This window comes from Rhinoderma darwinii, chromosome 8 (genome assembly GCF_050947455.1).
Source record: "Rhinoderma darwinii isolate aRhiDar2 chromosome 8, aRhiDar2.hap1, whole genome shotgun sequence".
NCBI lineage: Eukaryota > Metazoa > Chordata > Amphibia > Anura > Rhinodermatidae > Rhinoderma > Rhinoderma darwinii.
In genome coordinates, this window is record NC_134694.1 from 64,407,904 (window position 1) to 64,431,498 (window position 23,595).

The 23,595-nt window shown below is 43.2% G+C and overlaps 1 protein-coding gene across 1 annotated transcript in view; it reads right to left on the reverse strand.

Annotated features, from left to right (window-relative positions):
* The window catches only part of SLC7A3 (solute carrier family 7 member 3), a 169,264-nt gene that overhangs the window by 11,810 nt on the left and 133,859 nt on the right, over positions 1-23,595 (reverse strand). The window contains exons 7-11 of the mRNA XM_075834289.1: positions 22,845-22,984; positions 2,064-2,166; positions 1,467-1,672; positions 1,203-1,369; positions 672-780 (exon numbers count right to left, since the gene is read on the reverse strand). Of these exons, the coding sequence (XP_075690404.1) occupies positions 672-780; positions 1,203-1,369; positions 1,467-1,672; positions 2,064-2,166; positions 22,845-22,984 (725 nt within the window). The remainder of the gene's footprint in view (positions 1-671; positions 781-1,202; positions 1,370-1,466; positions 1,673-2,063; positions 2,167-22,844; positions 22,985-23,595) is intronic.

Sequence of the window (23,595 nt, forward strand, 5' to 3'; positions counted from 1 at the left end):
GCTAGTATCAGTATCCACTAGGAGTGCCATTTCTGAAATGGACACCCTCGCATCATCACCCAACTTGGCAATTTTAATGTGAATAAGGGTTTTCTAGGTACCCTTTCTACTGTCTCTTACTGTATTAACCTTGCTACTTGCTTGGTCCTCCGGACCCATTTCTTCACCCTCTAAATCTACCCCACTAACCGAATGCTCTGCTCAAGATTGTCGGTCGCCCCAGTATTGCATTTTGCTTCCCCAGATTTCTAATGCTTTCTTCCAGTTGAACATGCTCACATCTGCCACAAATGTAAGTCACCATGAAACTTCTGCTCCAGTCGTGCATACATATGGCAAACTGTGCACTGAAGAAAACCTCCAATCGTGCTATCCATTATCCCAGTTACAAGGAACAATTAAAAAAAAATAATAATATGGAGACTACTTGGGGTCTATTCAAACATTGCGGTTGAGCCCCATTCAGATGAATGGAACGGTTTCAGCTGCGGAAATTTCTGCAACAAAATCTGCAATGTGTGACTGCACCCTTAAAATGCGGTTTAAATAAATGTCATTTTCTGGTGATTCATTGCCTTTGAATTACTGATGTGAGTGATGACCTTCTCTGCAATAATAGTGCTGCATAATAATATGTTGGCACTATAAAGTAACTGAAATAAAAAATTTACCTAAAGCCATCCAGATAGAAAATCGAATCCAAGTTCCAACAGTAAATTGTACCATGAAATAAATGTTGACAAACACACTGAATAGAGGCAACAGGGGAAGTGCAGGCACCTATTGAACAAATGCAAAAAAACAGTAACAAAAGTATTACATAAATATAAGTAGTAATCTCTTAACTACATGATTACATCTTGGAATAAAGACAAAACTGCATATCATACTGATAAGATTCACAGCTGCTTTGCAATTTCCGTTGTTCTGTTCCGTAATAGGAGCAGAGCAACGTAAATAAACGGCAGTGATTTATCAGTCGACAGCAACGGAGCCCCAAAGGAATCCATTGACTTTAACGGGTTCCGTCGGATGTCAAGCATTTTGGACCAGATTTGTGACGGGGGCCCCTAACGGAGTCTCCAACGCAGATGTAAACATAGCCCAACACAGATTTTTATAATATATTCTGATTTTAACTTTTTTTCAGTTAGAATTAAAGACAAAACTATTTCAGCTGTAATAAACAGGCGATAACTTACTTTAAATGACAGATGGGTTTTACACTCTGGTTGTTTCCAGATAATAAAAGTAATAACAGCAGACCCAACAGACAGAAGGATAAAAACAGTGATCCAGATGGGACTTCCAGTAAGAATGTCACTAAGCTTCTGACCAAGTATCAAACACATGGAGATGAACAAAATAGCTGAAAAGCCATAAACAGAATAAAGAAGGATAAATAAGGGAGCAGTTCTAACAATAAACAAGATCTCCAGTATTGCTATTGGAACTGATGTACTTACAAATTACTGAGACACAGACATAAACAATATGTCCGGATGTTTTGGTGGGGACACCACTGCCTGGAGAAAGAAGATGCCTGATGTTGAACGTATCACTGTCAGTAAAGGTGACTTGAAGAGCAATGTCTTTCTTCTCATCTTCTGCCTTATTCAGCTTCACCATTTCAGTGTCCTTGAAAAAGCAGTTCTGCTTTTCTGGTTGGTACCTGCAAGCCAAAATCAAACATCAATTGAATGAAGATTTTAACATAAAACACAATATGGGGAATTTATTAAGACTGGCATTTTATATGCCAGTCTTAATCTTCAGAAAAGTTAGCGTAAGAAGCGCCTAAGATATTAAGAGGCGCCAGAAAAATCAGATCTATGCCAGCTAGGAGCTGGTATTGACGGTCACTATAATTTACGCCAGTTTTCTTTAATTCCCCCAAATATTTTAATTGCCTCATTAAGGGGTTGATACTCCTTCCTCTGGATCAACACTGAAAGATAATAGGTTTAACTATATGAACCTGGATGTATTTTTCCACTTTACAATGTTAATAGATAAGATAGGCAGACAGACACAATATACAGGGACGATACTACACAACTTGCCTAAGAATAACGACGCAGGCAGCCACCAGGGAGTAAGCAAGTAAGGTACCAATGGACATCAACTCCACAAGGACCTTCAACTCAAAAAGGAATGCCATGATTGCTGTAAGTAAATATTGACATACTAATTACATTGGAACAGAACAAAAGAACAGAAGCCGAAAATACGTAAAACCAACTGTAGAACTTACTAATTATGCGTGTCCAATCAACAAATACTTAAAAAAGAGCAACCCCTTTTCAAATTGCATGAGCTGATCACTGCGGATTCAGCAGCTAAACCCCCGGCGATGCAGGGGAAGTGTTTTATTACACATCCTCGTTCAAATGAAGAGGGACACCCCTCTAGGAAGTGCATATACCCTATGCATGACAGGTAGTTGTCCTAATAAGAAAACATTTAAAATTGTACCACACAGAGAATCACACACAAGAGATTGGAACACGATCCCCCTCCTCATTCCTCTCGTCTCAGATTACAGTCCCATTGTTGCAGCTTCCTCCTCCTTAGGCTCTATTCACACGACAGGGTCCGAGTGTCGGCCGATAAAAACGGCCGTTTTCGTCTGTTTTTCTCGGCCGGTTTGCATCCATTAAGTTTCGGGCAGTGTTTCCGTTTTTAACGGCCAATTTTGACCCGTTTTTTCCCCCCGTTCGTTTTAAAAACGGATTAATTTAATTTGTACATATTTTTGCCACACACTTCCCTCTGTAGATAATGCCACACGCTGCCCTCTGTAGATACTGCCACAGCCCCCTGTAGGTAGTGCCACACAGCCTCCCTTGTAGGTAGTGCCACAGAGCCCCCCTGTAAGTAGTGCCACACAGCCCCCCTGTAGGTAGTGCCACACAGCCCCCAGTAGGTAATGCCACACAGCCCCCTATAGGTAATGCCACACAGCCCCCTGTAGGTAATGCCACACAGCCCCCTGTAGGTAGTTCTACACAGCACCCTTTTACATAGAAGCCCCCCATAGATGGCACTCTCCCCCCTACCTTTCTGTAGATAGCACCACTGTAGGATCCCGCTTCAGAAGTCCCTGACGTCACTGTGTCCATATATGGACAGTGAAGTCAGGGACTTCTCCTAGAGCGGAAACACTGGCCACAGCGCCGGGGATTCCGCTTCAGAAGTCCCTGACGTCACTGTGTCCATATATGGACAGTAAAGTCAGGGAATTCTCCTGGAGCGGAAAAACTGGCCACAGCGCTGGGGATCCCGCTTCAGAAGTCTCTGACGTCAGTGTCCAAGGGGATTCCGCTCCTACAGGGAGCAAAAAATACCCTCCTCCTCACATGCACTTCGCACTGTGAGGAGGAGGAGAGAGCCAGCATCGGAAGACACGGCCGTCACTCGGGACACATTCCAGTGATGGCCGTGTATTACACGGCCCCACTTCTATGGGAGCCGGGCGGCCGGGAGAACAGCCGGAAATAGGGCATGTCCCATTTTTTGACGGCCGGTTTTCCTGGGCCGTCAAAAAAAAAACGGTTGTGTGAAAAGCCCCATTTGGGGTCTATTGTTCCTACTGCGGCCGTGTGACGGCCGTTTTTTGAACGGCCGGGAAACCCTGTCATGTGAATAGGGCCTTCGGCTCTGTTCAAACGACAGGTTCCAAGTGTCGGACGATAAAAACTGCCATTTTGGTCCGTTTTTCTCGGCCATTTTGCATCAGTTACAATTCGGGCCATGTTTCAGTTTTTAACGCCCAATTTTGACCCGTTTTGCATCAGTTTTTTCCCCTGTCCGTTTTAAAAACAGATGAATTTCATTTGTAAATTTTCTGCCACACTTTCCTCTGTAGATAATGCCACACACTGCCCTCTGTAGACAATGCCACAGGCCCCCTTGTAGGTAGTGCCACACAACCCACCTTGTAGGTAGTCCCACACAGACCCCCATTGTAGGTAGTGCCACACAACCCCCCTGTAGATAGTGCTACACAGCACCCTTGCACATAGATGGCACCCTCCCTACCTTCCTGTAGGGGACAGCTCCAGGAGAAATGCCTGACTTCACTGTCCATATATGGACAGTGAAGTTAGGGACTTCTCCTGGATCGGAATCACCGGCCACAGTGCCGGGATTACGCTTCAGGAGTAGGGGACCGCTCCAGACGAAGTGCCTGACGTCACTGTCCATATATGGATAGTGACTTCTCCTGAAATGGAATCCCTCGCCACAGCTTCGGCCGAAGCTGTGGCCGGGGATTAGGGATTCAGCTCCTACAGGGAGCAAAAAAATACCCTCCTCCTCACATGCACTTCGCACTGTGAGGAGAAGAGAGCGAGCGGCATAATGCACGGCCGTCACTCGGATCACATCCGAGTGACAGTCGTGTTTTACACGGCCCCATAGACTTATATGGAGCTGTGCGGCCGAGAGAACGGCCCAAAATAGGCCATGTTCCATTTTTTGTCAGCCCGGTTTACCGGGCCATCAAAAAAAATAGTCTGCGTGAATAGCCCCATTTGGGGTCTATTGTTCCTACTGCGGCTGTTCAAAGAACGGCCGAAAATCCCTGTCGTGTGAATAGGGCCTAAGGGTATGCTCACAGAGAGTTTTTTGCAGGCAGAAAAATCTCCCTCAAAGTTCCTTTCCTTGCCGCTTTTTTGGACTGCGGCTATTGAGCGGTATTCAGTGCTGTTTCCCCACGCGGTTTTCAAGCCAAAAATCTCTATGTGAACTAGACCTTATAGTCTAGTATTTGCAGTTTTATTATATAGTATTTTTTTAGTGACTGAGGAGGTTTCTCAATATTTACATGGGGAACAAAAGGTTGCTGAAAGGAGAAGAAGAGGCCACTTAACCCTGATAAGATATATTCACATGTAATACCAATAAATGCAAAAAAAACAAAAATAGAAATGTTTGAAGAACGTTTATGTGGGTTAAGCATACAAAATACTAAATATTACTATGTAAATGTTTATTAATATTTCTGGAGATGGGGCGTGGACTAGCGGTGAATGTGAGCGGACGTGTGTGACCGGAGCTCCTGCTGTGCCCATCCTGAAATCCCTATTTGCCCGCTGAATCCGGGGAAAGCTTTATCCCCTGTGCCTTACTTTGATCTGGAGGCGGTTGTGCTGGAGTGCCCGGCCGCGATGACCCTCCCAAAAAAGCAGAAATCGGGGGGCGTGGCTTGGCAGCCGACTGAGATGGCAGCTTGATCACTGAGCTTCGGCACACAGCAACGATCTAAGCGACACACAGCCCTAGTCTATTTCACCACTGGGTCGGAACACCTAACCCATACAGCCAGCATCATGGTGAGGGGGGAAAAAAATCGCTGAAGGCGACGGGACTAGAATCCTATTTTGACCGGGACCGCAGCAGAGATGGCGGTGAGGCACGCTCGGAACCCCGCTCACACGAGACTCGAGAGGACACCGTGGAGAACCCGCCGGTACCTGTTACGCCACAGATACAACATACAGAGCTCGGTACCTTACTTAGATCTCGTGCAGGGAGCGCTCCGGACGCATCGGCGGGAATACAGGAAAAGGCGTGAATATACAAAGCGGAGACCAAGATGGCGGACTCCTCCCCAGGCCGCATGCAAACATCACCGCGCTCTCCCCCTGACAGCCCTACAAACCAGACGCCGCTGGTGATAGATGCCGCTTCTACAAGGATGAGTGAGGTTCATTCCTCAGACCAAACGCCTGACTTGTGTAATGACGGAATTGACTTGTTTGATAATGTACACACCTCTGACTCTCCTGCATCAGCCCACACCTTTAAAGAAATGCTTTTGATTCTCAGAAACTCCATACACTCAGGCATTACTCAGCTACTGCTGCCGCTTCAAACCTCAGTTCGTGATCTGGAAGATCGTGTACAACATATTGAGACAAAGATGGGGGATTTTGCCTCTTCACACAACCGCGTCATTGACGCACATAATTCGCTGGCTGATGAATTTGAGGAACTCAAAGCTAAAATGGCTGACATCGAAGACAGATCCCGTCGCAACAATGTGAAATTTAGGGGGATTCCTGAGTCAGTTCTGCAAGCGGATCTATAACATTATCTTAAAGATCTTATCAAGTCCCTAATTCCAACTTGTACTTCTACTGATTTAACCATCGACAGAGCCCACAGGCTCCCGAAGCCAAAACACCTGGCAGAGAATATCCCAAGAGATGTTATTGCCAGACTCCACTTCTTTCACATCAAGGAACAACTGATGGAAGGTGCTCGTCGATGCAAAGTATTACCTGACCCATTCCTCACTGTGAAATTATTTAAAGACCTCTCGGCAGTCACACTGAGGCAATGCAGACTGCTTACTCCGATAACGCTGGCATTGAGGAATGCGAAGATATTATACAGATGGGGCTTCCCGGTAAAAATCCTTATCTCTAGAGAAGGCACTACACATGTTATTAAATCAGTGGAGGAAGGGAAACACCTGCTGGGTCAGTGGAATATACAAGTGGATATACAACTCCAAGATAGCACACCGCCTCAACACCTACAGACGGAATGGAACATGGCACCCTCCAGGAAAAAACCAAGACCCTGAAGGCTATATGTTTCAATGTGCTTCGCTGGACGCACTTAGATTTAAGTCGGCCTCAGACCAGACTTTCACCCCACTGGTAAACCAACACAAAGGTGTTGGATAATTCACCTATGTGCATTTTTCTTACCGAAACTGCATGTCTACTGTTTGATATGGTTTTGTTCTGTTTCTTCCTGTTTGCTCCCAGGTTGTATGCTCACACACTATGCAACTGGTGCACTGCTTTCATGCCCTACAGAGTCACAATGGTATTACACTTTACCTCACCCCACAAAAACGCTCATTCCTATGGAAGGAGGCGCTGGCACTGCACTCAGATATACTTTGCGCTCAGGAAACACACATTATTGAAAAAGATTCCCATAGATTAAAATACCGCCTATTCCCCACTATATATCAAGCCCATGACACCCGTAAGAGAAGGGGGGTAAGGATTGCTATCCGTAACTCCATAGCATTCCATATGATCTCCAAAACAGTTGACACCAAAGAGAGGTTTCTGATCTTAGTCTGTTCTCTAAATAATGTTACGTACACAATTGTGAATCTGTATGCCCCGAACTCGGGATCCGTGAGATTCCTCCATAAACTAACCAGTGTTTTAACAAAGGTGAAACAGGGGAAATTCCTAATTAGCGGGGATTTTAATAATATTCTGGATGATAAAATGGATACCACTAACGTGAACAGGTCACGTTCTGCTACCCTCTCAGCTTTCATTCATAAGGAGGAATGGTATGATGTCTGGAGAGCACAACATGGGTCCGAGAGAGACTTCACATTCTTTTCTAATGTACACCGCTCATATTCCCGTATTAACATGTTTCTGCTGGACAGACACCTTCTGTTTCAAGCTGAAACGTCCACAATTGAACTTATTAAATGGTCAGATCACGGGGCTATTACTCTCACTATTGAAGAGCAATTCAATAGAGACACTAATAGGCTATGGAGAAATAACACCTACATCTTGGGGCACTCCACTTATAAGAAAGAGATTGAGAGGGAGTTGAACGAATACTTCCATTTCAACGCTTCTTCAGTTGAAGATCCATATATCATGTGGAATGCGCATAAGGCTGTTCTGCGGGGTGTTCTGATTAGAATAGGTCACAGAGATAGAAAACAAAGAGAGAAAAAAGTGTCTGAGACACTTGCGGAGATTCAAACGCTAGAAACTCTAAATAAAGCCAACCCCACCCAAACCCATTCCTTAACTCTGGCTACCCTGAGAAACCGCTTGAAAGGCCTTTTGATACTCGATTACGAGAAAGCATTAAAGAAATCCAAAGTTACATTTTATTCCCAGAATAACAAAGCGGGTAAGCTCTTAGCTCATAGGCTTAAAGTGCAACATAGCAAAGCCAGAATCCCTTATTTGAAGGACCCCTCCACTTCCGCAAAAATCTTAGATCCTCGGGCGATAGCAAATAAATTTAAAGACTACTACGCAAGCCTTTACAATCTGGAAGACAACTCCTCTCAGACTCAAAATTTCTCGACTCTATTTAACGCGTTCATGGAACACATCTCTTTACCTTCTCTTACATCTGAGCAATTAACGGCCCTTAACAAGCCTATCTCCTCTCAGGAGATTGCTGATATTATTACCTCCCTACCAAATGGGAAAGCACCTGGGCCGGATGGCCTTTCAAATGACTACTTTAAACTTTATAACACAATATTGCTTCCCCATCTAACCAGAATTTTCCAAAGAGCTATGCAAGGTACTCCCTTCCCGCCAGAAATGCTCTCAGCACTAATTATTACCATACCAAAACCAGACAAATCCCCAGATATCCCCCCAAAATTTTAGACCTATTTCCTTACTAAATTCGGATTTAAAAATATATGCGAAACTCCTAGCGAATAGACTAGCACCTATTCTTCCGACTCTAATTAACCCAGACCAGGTGGGGTTTGTGAGACAGAGGCAGGCCTCTGACAATACTAGAAGAGTTCTAAATCTAGTGGAATATGCTGACACGAAACTGGTACCGTCCGTATTGGTCACACTAGACGCTGAAAAGGCGTTCGATCGCATAAATTGGAGATTTGTGTTCGCAGTGCTGGAAAGGATGGGCTTTGCAGGAATCATTCTTGCAGCAATTCTGAATCTCTATACAGCCCCATCAGCCAGAGTCTCTACCAATGGGGTTATATCGGACAGCTTCTCCATCAAAAATGGTACCAGACAGGGCTGCTCCCTGTCCCCCCTGATTTTTGTTTTATCCATAGAGCCCTTAGCCCAGGCCCTCCAAAATAACGAAAACATACTAGGTATTACTATAGGCTCATCTTATTTCCCTATATGCAGATGACATACTCCTGTCTCTTACCGACCCTAGTAGATCGTTAACGACAGCCTTTGAGGTCATACGAAGATACGGAGAATTATCTAACTATAAAATTGAGAAGAAATCGCAAGCTCTCCCGATTAGACTCCATAACGCAGATCTAGCCTCTCTTAAAACGTTGTACCCCCTGGATTGGCAGGAGACCGGCATTAGATATTTGGGGACTACAATAACTAAATCCCTATCAATGATCTATAAACATAACTACTTGCCACTTCTACAAGCTTTAGAGGAGGAACTTAAAGTCTATAGGACAAAGGAGATTTCGTGGGTTGGACGAATTGCGTCCTTCAAGATGATGTCTCTCCCTAAACTGTTATACATCTATAAAACCCTTCCAATAAAACTGCCAAACACCTTTTTTAAGAGAATTCAATCTACATTAACTAGGTTTGTTTGCCAAGACAAGCCACCAAGGGTTGCGAGGTCAACGCTATTTAGACGGAGGGGTAGGGGAGGGTTGGGCCTTCCGATACTTAAAGATTACTATACTGCTACGCATATATCTACACTAAAACACTGGTGGATGATGGACATGGGGAAGAATTGGGTCCACATCGAAACATCTCTTGCTCCCAAACATAACTTGAAAGCACTCCTAATTAGCTCTTTATGTGGGTTCCCAGTTCCGGATAATCTGTATCCGATTATGCGCAATTCGATAGAGCTGTGGCGCCAATTGCACATTTCCTCTAGTAACCAAGCTTCCACACTAACATAGTTAGCTCCTCTAGAATCCTTGGAACTTATAGTGAGAGACTTAGACCTGCATAGATGGAAACTAGGTAATCTTAAATATGTATCACAGTTATATGACAAAGGGCAACTGATAGCCTTTACTGATCTGTCCAATACTTTCCATATCCCCAGGACAGAATGCTTTACGTACTTAAGAGTTAAACACTTCCTGGACAGACTGCGGGCTTTACCTATTCGCCTAAACTGGGATCTCATCTGTGTTTCAGATACCGTCCGCGACCTTTAAAGTACTGAGGCCTATATATGATCTGATTGGAGAGAAATCAGACTTTGCTAAGTCCCCATGCATATTAGCCTGGGAGAAAGATTTGGGACAGTCCTTCTCGGATATAACATGGTGTAAAGCGACCTCTTATACTGCAGAAAATTTTAAATGTACTTCACATTATGAAGCCGCCATGAAAACTCTCCTAAGGTGGTATTATACTCCAGAAAGATTATGTAGAATATATCCTAACACTACAGCTCTGTGCTGGCGAGGTTGCGGACGAGTGGGATCACTACTACATATACTGTGGTCCTGTCCTCTTGTTAAAACCTATTGGGTCACAGTTTATGATCTCATATCTGAAATAACAGGAATTACACTAGTACCGTCACCTGAACTCGCGTTACTGTTCCTGAATATACACATGATCCCTCTTAACCAGAGAGCCTTGATAGGCCATATCATGCTGTCAGCTAAACTGGTTCTTACAAGGTACTGGAAAAGCCAGACAATCCCTCATATATCTGAAGTAATTGCCCTTCTTAACAACACATATAACTGTGAGAAGACACTTTCATTCAGTGTGTTTGAGAAAAGAATGGAGGAGAAGTGGAAATCATGGTCGCAGAGTGCCAAATGTATAACATACTAGATAGACCTTTTTATACCAGGTGCCAATTGTGTGTGCAATGTTTTGGTTAAGTTGATTGTTTATATCTATCTCACTCGGCTTTAGGTACATTACCGTCCTGAAATTAAGGTCACATGATGTAACTGCATAATAAAACTCATGCTTGCATATTATAATTCAATTATCCCACTATGCAATTCTAGACAAGGATGGTTCATGATGTATTTCAATATATCTTATTGCTTGTTGAGCTGGATGAGATATCCTGTTTGTTTGGATGTTATGTACACAAACAATAAAAACCTTTGTTTAAAAAAAAATTTAAAAAAATGCAGAAATCGCCGCCGGCAAGTCCCGGGTCCTGCTCCCAAGATGGCGCCGGCGAGAAGGACGGCCGTACTAGAGGCCTCAGACAGGAAGCAGCAGACAAGCTGGAGCGGTTCGCCCGCACGCCGAGAGCAGGGGGCGCGGCTGCACTGTAAGGAAGGTCGGCAGGAGATCAGGCTGCTGGAGGCTCCTCGTATCGATCCAGGTACTCTCCTTTGCCAGTGGATACGAGGAGTGAGGATGAGGAGGTGAGCGGTGCCATGCGGGGTCAGCCAGGTACTGGAGGGCAGAGTGGAGTAAGGAAGGTAGAACCCTGATTACAGGACATTTTTGCTGCAATAAAGAAGAACTCCATGGTCCTCACTACACTAACCTGTCAGATGGGTGGATTGAAAGAGGACATTTTGTTGCTAAGAAATTATCTGCAAAAAGTAGCGGAACGCACCACTGCTGTGGAAGGGAGAGTGTCAGACATGGAGGATGCTATTCCTGCTATACGGCTGGATGTACAAGCAAAGACAGATGATATGGAGAATCGGTTGAGACGGAACAATGTTCGCCTTGTGGGGGTTCCGGAACGAGTGGAGGGCACGCATCCGGATGATTTCTTCGAAAAATGGCTGATTGACACATTTGGCAGAGAGGAACTGTCTCCTCTGTTTGCAGTGGAGAGAGCACACAGGGTATCGACCAGACCCGGTCCTCCGGGGAGACCGCCGAGACCCGTTCTCATAAAGATCCTACACTACAAGGATAGAGACAAGATTTTGCGGAAAGCGAGAGAACGTCAAGATATCTCTTTCAATGGGGTGAGAGTATCCTTCTTCCCTGATTTTTCTATGAAAGTGCAACGGAAAAGATCGCAATTTATGGATGTAAAGAGGCGCCTTAGGGCGTTACAAGTTCAATATTCCATGATGTATCCTGCCCGGCTTCAGGTGGTGGCCTTGGGAACAACTTGATTCTTTGAGACACCGAGAGAAGCGGTTAGATGGCTGGACAGCCATGAAAGCCAATTGAGACTAGAAGATGCGGAGAGACGGCGCTGATCCTGGAGTGGACGGGCTTGGACGGCAAGGCTGGTGATACAGGACTGTGGCAGGTGCCGTAGACTATTGCAAGAACTGGCACTGTTGGCCAATTGCTGTTTATGGGTTCCTGGGGGGATTCCTGGTCGCCGCTGAAGGCCTTTCTGAAAGACACACCGAGGACTGGGGGAGGGAGGTTTGTTTTTGGACATCGGGGGGTTATAATATGCTGAAGGGCTGGCTGATTATTTGCACAGGGAAATGGGAGTAATGGTCAGATGAGTATGGTGAGTTGTATGCGGAGTATGGTATCACTGATTATGCGGTGGGCAGTGACTGTCTGCCGATGCTCGTCGATATGGGCTATGACAGATACTATCTGTCGCCCTGACCCTTTGAGGTGGGTAGGTTTATTGGGGTTGCTACAGGGGTTGGGTAGCGAAGGGAGGGAGTTTGACTCAGCCGGTCAGATATGCACAACTGAAGCTACAGGGTAAGAAGTATTGTTTTATGTTGAGGGTTGATGGGATCACTTAATTGTCTGTCCTGGAATGTTCGGGGCCTGCGTGAATCCAGGAAACGTCATGCAGTGTTTGAATTTATCAAGCAACAGGAGGCAAGGGTGATTGAATAACAGGAGACACATATGACCAGGGACACGGAATCCTTGATACATAGGGCCTGGATAGGACATAGCTTTCATTCCTATCACACAGCTTATTCCAGGGGGGTGAGTCTTCTCATACATAGGGCAGTACCATTTATTTGTCACTCTTCCTTCCAGAATGGGGAGGGGCGGTTTGTAGGGGTACATTGTTCTCTCTATCATTGGGAATGTGTGTTGGTGGTGCTGTATGTTCCTCCTCCCTTTTCAAGTGGGTGTATTAGTAAAGTTGTGGAAGAACGGTCTAGATTCCCGGAGGTGCCCTTACTTTTGATGGGGGATTTTAACGCGGTGATGAATACTGGTATGGATAAATTTGGTACTGCGGGGGGAGGGATAACAGCGTTTGGCCGACTTATTGCTGAGATGGGTTGGCGGGATATATGGAGAGATAAGTATCCAGGACGGTACCAGTACTCATGTGCTTCCTCAACGTATCAGTCTCTCTCCAGGATTGAATTGGTACTGTTTTCGCCTACAGCGGTACCCTTTATTGCCCAGATAGAGTACTTACAAAGAGCTTTATCAAATCATTCTCCTATGTTAATAAAGGAGGAGACGGAGGGGAGGAAAGGGCGGGGTCAGTGGTGCTGGAAGTTCTATGCATTTTGGCTGAAGTTGATAGATAATTAAAAAGATTCTAGAGTTGATAAAGGAATACTTTCAGTTTAATTCCGGTATAGTGTCACAGGAGATACTGTGGGACGCGATGAAGGCATGGTTGAGAGGGGTGTTCATCCAGCACATTACTGCGGTAAAAACCAAGTTTAGACAGTTGGGGGACTCATTATTGGAAAGGGCGGCGGAGACAGAACGGTTGCATATCGTGGATAATATGCCGGATACTTTGAGGAATTGGGTGGAGGCACAGAGGTTGTTAAAACAGCACCAGTTGGAGAGGGCAGATAACAAGAGGATGTTTCTGAAACGCCAATATTATGAAGAAGGGGAAACTACAGGACGGTTGTTAGCCAAAATGGCACAGGCCCAGAGGGAGAATAATTATATACATACCATAAGGGGGGAAGGGGGTAGGTCAGAGACTGATACAGGAAGGATATTACAAGTATTTCAGAAGTTTCTAAGATTTGTATGCCTCCAGAGGAGAGCGCACACCTCAACAGTTGGAGGAGTATCTAGGGGAGGTTTGTCTTTCCAGATTGGGACGGGAGGAGAGAACGAAATTGTAGGAGCCTATTTTTCTGGAGGAACTTCAGGTAGCCATAGGGATACTAGCAAATGAAAAGGCTCCAGGGCCGGATGGTCTTCCGGTAGAGGTTTTTAAGGAATATGGGGAGGAGCTAACACCTCAGTTACTAGCTACTCTGCTGAAAAGTTTTGATAGGGGACGGCTCCCGGATTCAATGTATGAAGCTACTATAGTGGTTCTGCCTAAGGAGGGTAAGGATATTCAGCTGCCGGAATCCTATAGACCAGTGTCCCTATTGACGGCGGATATTACAATTATTGCAAAGGTTTTGGCAATTAGGCTTTCCAAAGTAGTGGCTGGGGTGGTATATGGAGACCAGGCCGGCTTTATGCCATCTAAGTCCACGTGAACCTGAGACGGTTGTTCTTGAATTTACAGGTGCTTCCGGATAATCCTATGGGAAGGGCCATTCTTTCATTAGATGCTGCTAAGGCGTTCGTTTGCGTGGAGTGGGGATATATATGGTCAGTTCTGGATAAAATGGGGTTCGGTCCTAATTTTATAAAATGGATAAAGCTGTTATATGTGGCCCCAACTGCAAGGATAAGGGTGAATGGTGCCTTCTCTGATCGGTTTGCGCTGGCTAGGGGACCACATCAGGGCTGTCCCTTGTCACCGTTATTTGCTCTAGCGGTGGAACCATTGCCATGTGCGATCCGCCAACATGAAGACATACAGGGGTTGAGATATGGGGGGTAGAGGAGCGAATTGCATTAAATGCGGATTATATGCTGTTGTTCATGGCAGATACCGAGCACACCCTGCCGTTAGTTATGACCCTGGTTTAACGCTTTGGGGTCTACTCTGGATTGCTAATAAAATCTGCTCTTATGTTCATGGAACCGGGGGTTATCCAGACTGGGGATGGGGAAGTTGCGATACCGGTTGTCATGGAGTTTAAATATCTAGGGGTTCGGGTAACGGCGAAAGTGCAGGATTATATGTCCCTTAATGTGGTGCCAATGTTACAAAAGATAAAGGCCAAAGTGGAGGCTTGGAAGAAGCTCCCACTCTCTGCTCTGGGTAGGATGAATTTGATCAAAATGATCCTTACGCTTCAAGTGTTGTACGTCATCCATAACTCCCCGTGTGGATCCCCAAATAGTGGTTTAGGAGGCTGCATAACCTTTTTAGAGACCTAGTGTGGAAGCGGGGAGTGCCCAGAATCAAATTGGAGAAGCTGCAATTGCCTAAGGAAGAGGGGGCCTGGCTCTGCCCAATGCGTGGGTATATTACTTGGCTGCTCAGTGCCAGCATTTTTGGGGATGGGAGCGGGTGGAAACATGGGGGTCCAGTGCACATATTCTATCATATCTGGGGGAGGGGACAATCCGCTGGCAGGACTGGAAGCACACAGTTATAAGAGGCTAGCGAGTGATCAACCCACCCTGCTTCTCATACATAAGGTGTGGTGGCAGTGTAAGAAATTGTTGGGGATAGGGGAATACAATAAATATACTCCACTTTGGTGGAATCCGTATATGTGGGATTTGTACATATTGGAAGGGATGCAGGAGTGGGAACAGCGAGGCATTATTAGACTGAGTCAGTTGTACGAGGGGGACACCCTCAAATCTTTTCAGCAACTAAGGGATGGGTTTCAGCTGGATTGCCACATGTTCTATCAGTATCTACAGATTCGTCATGCTGTACAGACACAAGCTACCAGGGTGGACCTGACGATGCATGCAATGGGAGTGTTGGAAAGCAGTTACATCGAGAGGGTCGATCTCGTTGGTATATCGCAGTTTACTGTTGGATCATCTGGGCGATCTTATGGCACCTGTTAAAGCAAAATGGCAAAGAGATGTGGGTCCTATTCCCAAGGATCACTGGGAGGCTGTCTTGGCATCACCATGTACTCTGTCTATTCATGTAGCGCAAAGGAGGTCCCAATTATTTCTGATACATAGGGTATATAGGACCACCTGGGTTCTGAAATGTATGGGATTGCGAGCGGATGCCAGGTGCCCTCGGTGTGCGGAAGAAAAGGCGGACATTTTTCACATGTTTTGGTCCTGCGGGATTTTGGGGACCCTATGGAGAGAGATGTCAGAGTTAATGGGACGAGTGTTTGAGGTGTAGATTCCGTTGGATCCTATGGTAATGCTGCTGGGATATGTGGGAGATTTGGAGGGGGATCGGATGACATGTTTGGCAATTGCTAAAATGTTGTATCAAGTTAGGAAGGGTATAGCAAAGCACTGGTTGGACGCGGAACCACCCTCAAAGCAAGAAATCATAGGTACACTCAACTTCCAGATTTTGATGGAATATCAGATATATTCCAAGAGGGGGTCCAGTAACAAATTTGAGAAACAATGGGCTAGGTGGATTGATCACTCTGCATGCGCTTCATCGGAACTCCTGGCACTCCACTCGTTTGTTCCAGTTTAACATCAATGCAGCTTTTCCGCAAGGGTAGAGGTGTTCTACAAGGGGAAAGGGGAGGCTTCTCTTCTGGGGTTGGTGATCTTTGGATCTGTTGGTATGACTGGGGTATGCATGTGAGGGGCTGGAGGGAGGTGGGGAGCTGGATTATGGAGGTGAAGTAGGTATTATATGGAAGCCTTTGGCAAGAAGGACGGCTGAGGTGTTGCGGGGGGGGGTTAGGGGAGGGGGGAGTTGGTGAAAGGTTGATCTGTTTTGATGGTGATACATTTTTTTGGGGTCTTTGAGGCTCTGATTCAAAAGCATTTAAGATTGTATGATGACTTGTTACAATGTTGTTGTTTGTTTAATAAACCCCCCAAATGCGACCAAATTTTGGAAATGACACCCCTCAAGGAATTTTTCTAGGGGTATAGTTAGAATTTTGACCACACAGGTTTTTTGTAGAATTTAGTGAAATTAGGCCGTGAAAATGAATATCAACATTTTTGTTCACTAAAATGTTGAATTTTTTAATTTTCACAAGGGATAAAAGAGAAAAAGCAATATATGTGATCATAAATGTTTTTTTATTAGAAATTAATTAACCCTTTCAGGACTGATCCTTTTTTGCTTTTTCATTTTCGTTTTTTCACTCGCCGCCTTCCAAGAGCCATACGTTTTTTTATTTTTCCAGCGGTGTGACGGCTTATTATTTGCGGGGGGAGTTGTAGTTTCTATTGACATTTTTTTTAGAGCTAGGGTGACCAAAAGACAGCGATTATGGCGATACCATATGTATATCATTTTTTTTATGTTTTGCAGTGTTTGCACAATAAAATTACTTTTCTATAAAATAATTTATTTTCTGTGTCACCATATTCTGAGAGCAATAACTTTTTTATTTTTAGTCAAAAAAGCTGTGGGAGGTCTTGTTTTTTTGCGGGACGGGTTGTAGTTTTTATTGGTACTATTTTGGGGTACATGCAAATTTTTGATCACTTTTACTTTATATCTTGGGAGGGGTGGTGACCAAACAATAGCGATGCTGGCATAGTTTTTCATTTATTTTGTTTGTGGTGTTCACCGTGCGGGAAAAATAACATCGTTTTATAGCTTGGGTCGTTACGAACGCGCTGTTACCAAATATGTGTACTTTTCCTATGATAACTGACTTATTATAGGAAAAAAAACTTATTTTTACACTTTTATAAAACATTTTTATTTTTTTGTATACCTATAATGATACAGACCAAACGATAAACGTTACAATAAACGTCCAGACATATCAAAAAGAAGATAGACAAAAAATACCAATAAATGTATGTGAGGACATATCACACATCCACAAAGGAAAGAATAACACCAAGTACACATATGTACCTAACAACAATATATAAATCCTTTATTACAATACTCATTAAAACATATTGGCCATCAGGACCTAAAATAAGACAAACAATTAAAATACACTAATGTGGAGAACAATAAGGCTACTCAAAATAACATATACTCAACATGTGGAATAATAGATAATATAATATCACTATGGGTCACTCAAAAAGACATGCTATAAATGTACAATACAGGAAAATACAAAAGCCACAAATATATCAAAGAAAAGCAAGAAAGACATATCATGGACCCAAAAGAGTATACCGAGGGATGGTCACAAACACATTAATATCCATGTGATTGTAAATGTATAGGAACCAGGGAGTCACAACAAATCAAAAGAGGTCCCAGAAGCTATACCAACCTGTGTGTTGCATGGTAAGCCTAAAATGAGCTCCACAGCAAGAGCCCCGACGCGCGTTTCGCGGTAGCTTTTTCAAGGGGTACTAACAGGTAAGGTGACTGACGTTATAGTTATACTACATAGTTACATAGTTAGTACGGCTGAAAAAAGACACATGTCCATCAAGTTCAACCAAGGGACGGGAAAAGGGAAGGGAAAAATTTCTGCACATAGGAGCTAATACTTTTTTGTTCTAGGAAATTATCTAACCCTTTTTTAAAGCCATCTACTGTACCTGCTGTGACCAGCTCCTGCGGTGGGCTATTCCATAAATTCACAGTTCTCACAGTAAAGAAGGCTTGTCGCCTCTGCAGGTTGAACCTTTTTTTCTCCAGACGGAGGGAGTGCCCCCTTGTTTTTTTAGGGGGTTTTACATGGAACAGGATTTCACCATATTTTTTGTATGTGCCATTAATATATTTATATAAATTAATCATGTCCCCCCCTTAGTCGTCTTTTTTCAAGGCTAAATAGGTTTAATTTTTTTAATCTTTCCTCATAACTTAAATTCTCTATGCCCCTAATTAGCTTCGTTGCTCTTCTTTGTATTTTTCCCAACTCCAGGGCATCCTTTCTATGAACTGGAGCCCAGAACTGAACTGCATATTCTAGATGAGGCCTCACTAATGCTTTGTAAAGTGGCAATATTACATCCCTGTCCCGCGGGTCCATGCCTCTTTTAATACACGACAATATCCTGCTGGCCTTTGAAGCAGCTGATTGACACTGCATGCTGTTATTTAGTTTATGATTTACAAGTACACCCAGATCCTTCTCAACAAGTGAATCCGCCAGTGTAGCTCCCCCTAGGACATATGATGCATGCAGGTTGTTGGTACCCAGATGCATAACTTTACATTTATCTACATTAAACTTCATCTGCCAACTGGATGCCCAAACACTTAGTTTGTTTAAATCTGCTTGGTGGGAGGAGTTCATTCAGGATAACCAATAGCGGTCTAATGCTCAAAGTCACTAATATTACGCATCTGAGATGTATCAGGTGTTGTACACCAGTAAATGATACGATTCACATATAATTACCTGAGTGGTGATCCGTGAATACCGGGCACCACTATTATTTCCCCCATACATGCGTCTAGAGGACACAAATGCGCATGCAAGTGCGCCGTGAGGAGGGAGTATGGTCGCGCACACATGACGTGCCATACTACAGTGGCCATTTTAGAAACGGGCAAGAACAATCAATAATGCCCATATAGAGCATGAAACGGTATGGGATACAGAGCAAAGGGAAAAGTGAATGCAACGATCTAGATCTCCATATGCAAAAAGAATAGAGAGGGTCCATGATATAGAAATTAACAGCACAAATGAAATATACATACTGTATACGTGAAGACATATAGGTCCTAGATGATAATACAATTTACATAATATCTTAATGTCATTTTATAAGTACATGAATACAGAAACAAAAACCGGTCTGATTCCATTCTGTATACATGTAAATCACAATACAATATATAAGAATAAAACAGCTATATACGAGGTCATATATTAATAATAACCAAAAATAACCAAAAATAAATAATAATAATAAAGAAAATAAAAAAGGTGTGAATAAAGGTGAGTGTGCATACGTGCAAAGTGACTGGTGATAAAATAAAAATGAAAAACTAAACTAAAGTGAAACACACGTGAGAAAACGCATCTCAGAAATAAATACATTTTTATTAATATCAATCATAAACACAGCAATTAATAAGTGTTCTATTATAGCGAACATATACATTAAATAGAAATGTGTGTGAACATGTTATAAACATGACAATGAATAAGTAATGTGTAATGAAAAGTATTTTCATACTGTCACCGACAGTGTGCATCGGGAACTACACAGTGACTTCTTGTCATTCTAAAAGGAAGCCTATCAGGACCAGCCGGAGGTTGGTCTTGATAGGCTTCCATCCATGGCTGATACGGAGGCCATTGTTTGGCTTCCGTTTGCCATGCTAACTATCGCCAAACCCTGCAATTTCAGACCGGGGTCTGCCGATATGCTAGAACCCCTAAAATGCTGTGATCGCAACCGATCACCACATTTAAGGGGCTAATAGCCGAAATCAGCACCAAAGGACTGCTGGCAGGCAAGAGTGGAGTGTCAGCTGTCAGCGACAGCAGACCTCCCGGCTCCCGTTGCACACTGTCGCCGACAGTGTGCACCGGAAACAACTCAGTAACTATACGTACTCGTGCGGGAAGTAACCTCCCGCGACGAAGTATAGTTACTCGTGCGGATAGGTGTTAATGGAAAAAAAATAAATTAAACAATGCTTACATTTTAACCCCTTCAGGACTAAGCTAATTTTGGCCTTCAGGACCAACCCCATTTTTTCACATCTGAGATGTGTGACTTTATGGTAAAAACTCTGGAATGCTTTTACCTATCCAAGTGATTCCGAGACTGTTTTCTCGTGACATATTGGACTTTATGTTAGTGGAAAAATGTGGTCGATAAATTTATTTATGATTTGTGAAAAAAAAACAAATTTAGAGAAAATGTGCAAAAATTATGATTTTTCTAAATTTAAATGTATCTGCTTGTAAAACAGATCGTAATACCACCCTTTAATTTATTTAGGACGTTACAAGGCTTAGAACTTCAGCAGCAATTTCTCACATTTTTTTTGTTAACTTGCCTGACGAAGGGGCCTTTTTACTCTGAAAGTTTGCATATAGAACTTTAGTTAGAACTTTGGTTAGCTAATAAAGGTATCATACCTACTATACTTTGGTCTTTTTTGACACAGAAGTATTTATCATTGCATATTGTTTCTGGCTAACACGGTACAACACTATTTTTTTTTACTGTACTTCACATTTTTAAGAAAATTTCAAAAGGCTATTTTTTCAGAGACCAGTTCAAACCTGAAGTGGCTTTGTGGGGTTCATATATTTGGAACCCCCATAAAATACCCTATTTTAAAAACTGCCCCTCAAACGTATTCAAAACTGCATAACCCTTCATGGGTTTAACCTCGGATTGGTTAACCTCAAGCCTACACCTCTTTTGAATGATATTATTGTAATTGAGTTTGGCAATAAACCTTAGAGGAGTATTTTGAGAATACAAGCATTGTCTGTGTGTTTTATTCGTCCTCTCTCATATCGATATGAAATCTCCTGATTTTCTGATTAGGATGCTGGATAAAGTTCCTGGCATGAGTGTCAGTTGGAACACTCGTCTAAATTTCAATTTGATATATTTTGAGCTATTGACTTCCACAACACAACAAAGGGCAGTATGTATGCTGCAGCAGCAAAGGACTCTTCTAATCAGGTCTACAACTATCAAGTGTGGTGGAGGATACAAGTTTAGGTATATAGAATATCTAGTTAGGAATTTATTTTTGACTCAAAGTATCATGAAGCCCAAAAAGTGCAAAACAAATTTGAATACATCGTTCAAGTAAGGAAGAACGGGGTCTGGACCCTCGTTCGAGAGAAAGGTGGAGGACCAAATAGTGGAGCCCCCAGTGATTATACAATTGTCATCTATGCTGTGGATAAGTGATAAATATTAAATTGTAGGAAAACCACTTTAACCCCTTTCTGACATCCGCCTTATATATACGGTGCAGGTCGGGAGGGAGAGTATGGAGCTGGCTCACTGGCTGAGCCCACTCAACAGAGCGAGCGTGTCGGCTGTGTGTGGCAGCCGACACTTCAGTAGAACGAGCGAGATCCCATTAGTTTAACCCCTTAGATGCCGCGGTCAAAAGAGATTGAGGCATCAAAGTGGTTAGAAACAGGGAGGCGGCCCAGTGACGTACCATTGCCCCACCCAGCCATGTCATTGTGGGGTGCTGATGGATGGCATGGCAGCCTGGAGGCCTGATGAATGCCCCCAGGTCTGCAATCATTGTACTTCTAGTAGGGCTTCATAAAAGACGGTCATTATATCGATATACTGCAATTAGTATTGCAGTATATCGTGCAAGCAATCCCTCGATCACTGGTTCAAGTCCCCTTGGGGGACTAGTAAAAAATGTTTTAATACAGTTAGCTTTTTTTTTTTAGATTTAAAAAATAAAAAATCTTAAAAAGGTCAAACAAAAAAAAACCTTTACCCCCAAGAACAATGTAAAAAAACATTAACATAAGGGTATCGCAGCATCCGTAAAAGTCTAGAACTATTAAAACATTTATCCCGCACGGTAATAAAAAAACAAAAACGCTTGTAACTTCACCTTTCACAAAAAAATGGAATAAAAAAAACTTTATCAAAAAGTCTCATGTAAATAAAAAAACAAACAATCAAAACTACAGCCAGCCCCACAAAAAATAAGCCCCATACCGGTCAATCGACGGAAAAAAAAAATTATGGCTCTCCGAATATAGCGACAAAACACATTTTATTTCTAACAATCAGATTTTGCTTTTAAAAATTGTAAAACAAAAAAACAAACTATACAAACTAGGTATCATCGTAATTGTATTGCTCCGCAGAATAAAGATAACATACCGTTTTTACCGCATGGTGAACGCTCTAAAGTCAAACACCCCCCAAATTTTCTTTTAGTGGAATTGCTGTTTATTTCCCATTCCACTCCACAAAGACATTGTTTCCACATTCCCCACTACATTATATGGTATAATAAATGGTGCCGTGAAAGTCTACAACTCGTCCTGCAAATAAGCCCTCATCGCGCCTTTATTGACAAAAAAACTAAAAAAATAAAATAAAATAAAAAATGTATGGCTTTTGGAAGGTGGGGAGGAAAAAACTTCAGTGAAAATTCGAAAAATGGATGCGCAGGGAAGGGGTTAAAAGTTGAAAACTGAATAATTAGAATCTATACAATGACATCCTGCACCATGACGGCCTTTTAGCACATGCTCATCAAATGCTTATGTAGACACACATTCTTACCTGACACCGTACCAGAAACGATGGTGGCAATCAGTGGAGTCTTTGTCCTCTTATTGACACTAGCTAGGAATTTAAAGAGAAGTCCATCTTCAGCCATTGCATAGATAACACGTGGCATAGGAAACATGGATCCCAATAAACTGTAGAAATGACAGTAAATGCAAAATATATTTTTATGCGTCTGCCTTCCTCATAACACACTTGCCAAAATAACAGTAAAGTAAGAACGATGGCTTTCGTACAAATCTCATTATAACGGTTTCCATTTTTCAAATGTTTCAATTATTTATAGAGAAATTACGTTTCAGTCAATAAGCCTGGATTATTGGCTATCAATCCATTAAAGAGAAATTCCAGTCAAATTTTGTTGAGACTTCAATGCATCCCTTCCGGATTTCTTTTATACCCCTTGACCCGTTAGTGACTGGCCCATAGTGTTTCTACGTCGGTCACTAACGGGCCTTATTCCAATGCCATAGACTTTTTACGTCGCGGCATCAGAATAAGTAAACAGAGCAGGGAACTGTCAAATCTCCCTGCTCTCAGCTGCCAGAGGTAGCTGAGGGCTAGGGGCGTCCCTGCTCGACCGGGTGAGATCGATATAAGTATCGATCTCATCCGTTTAACCCCTCAGATGCGGTGCTGAATAGCGTGCACCGCATCTGAGTGGTTTTGGAGAGAGGGAGGGAGTTCCCTCTCATCCAACTGACACCCGGCGATAAGATCGCCGAGTGTCTGTTTCTCCGATGGC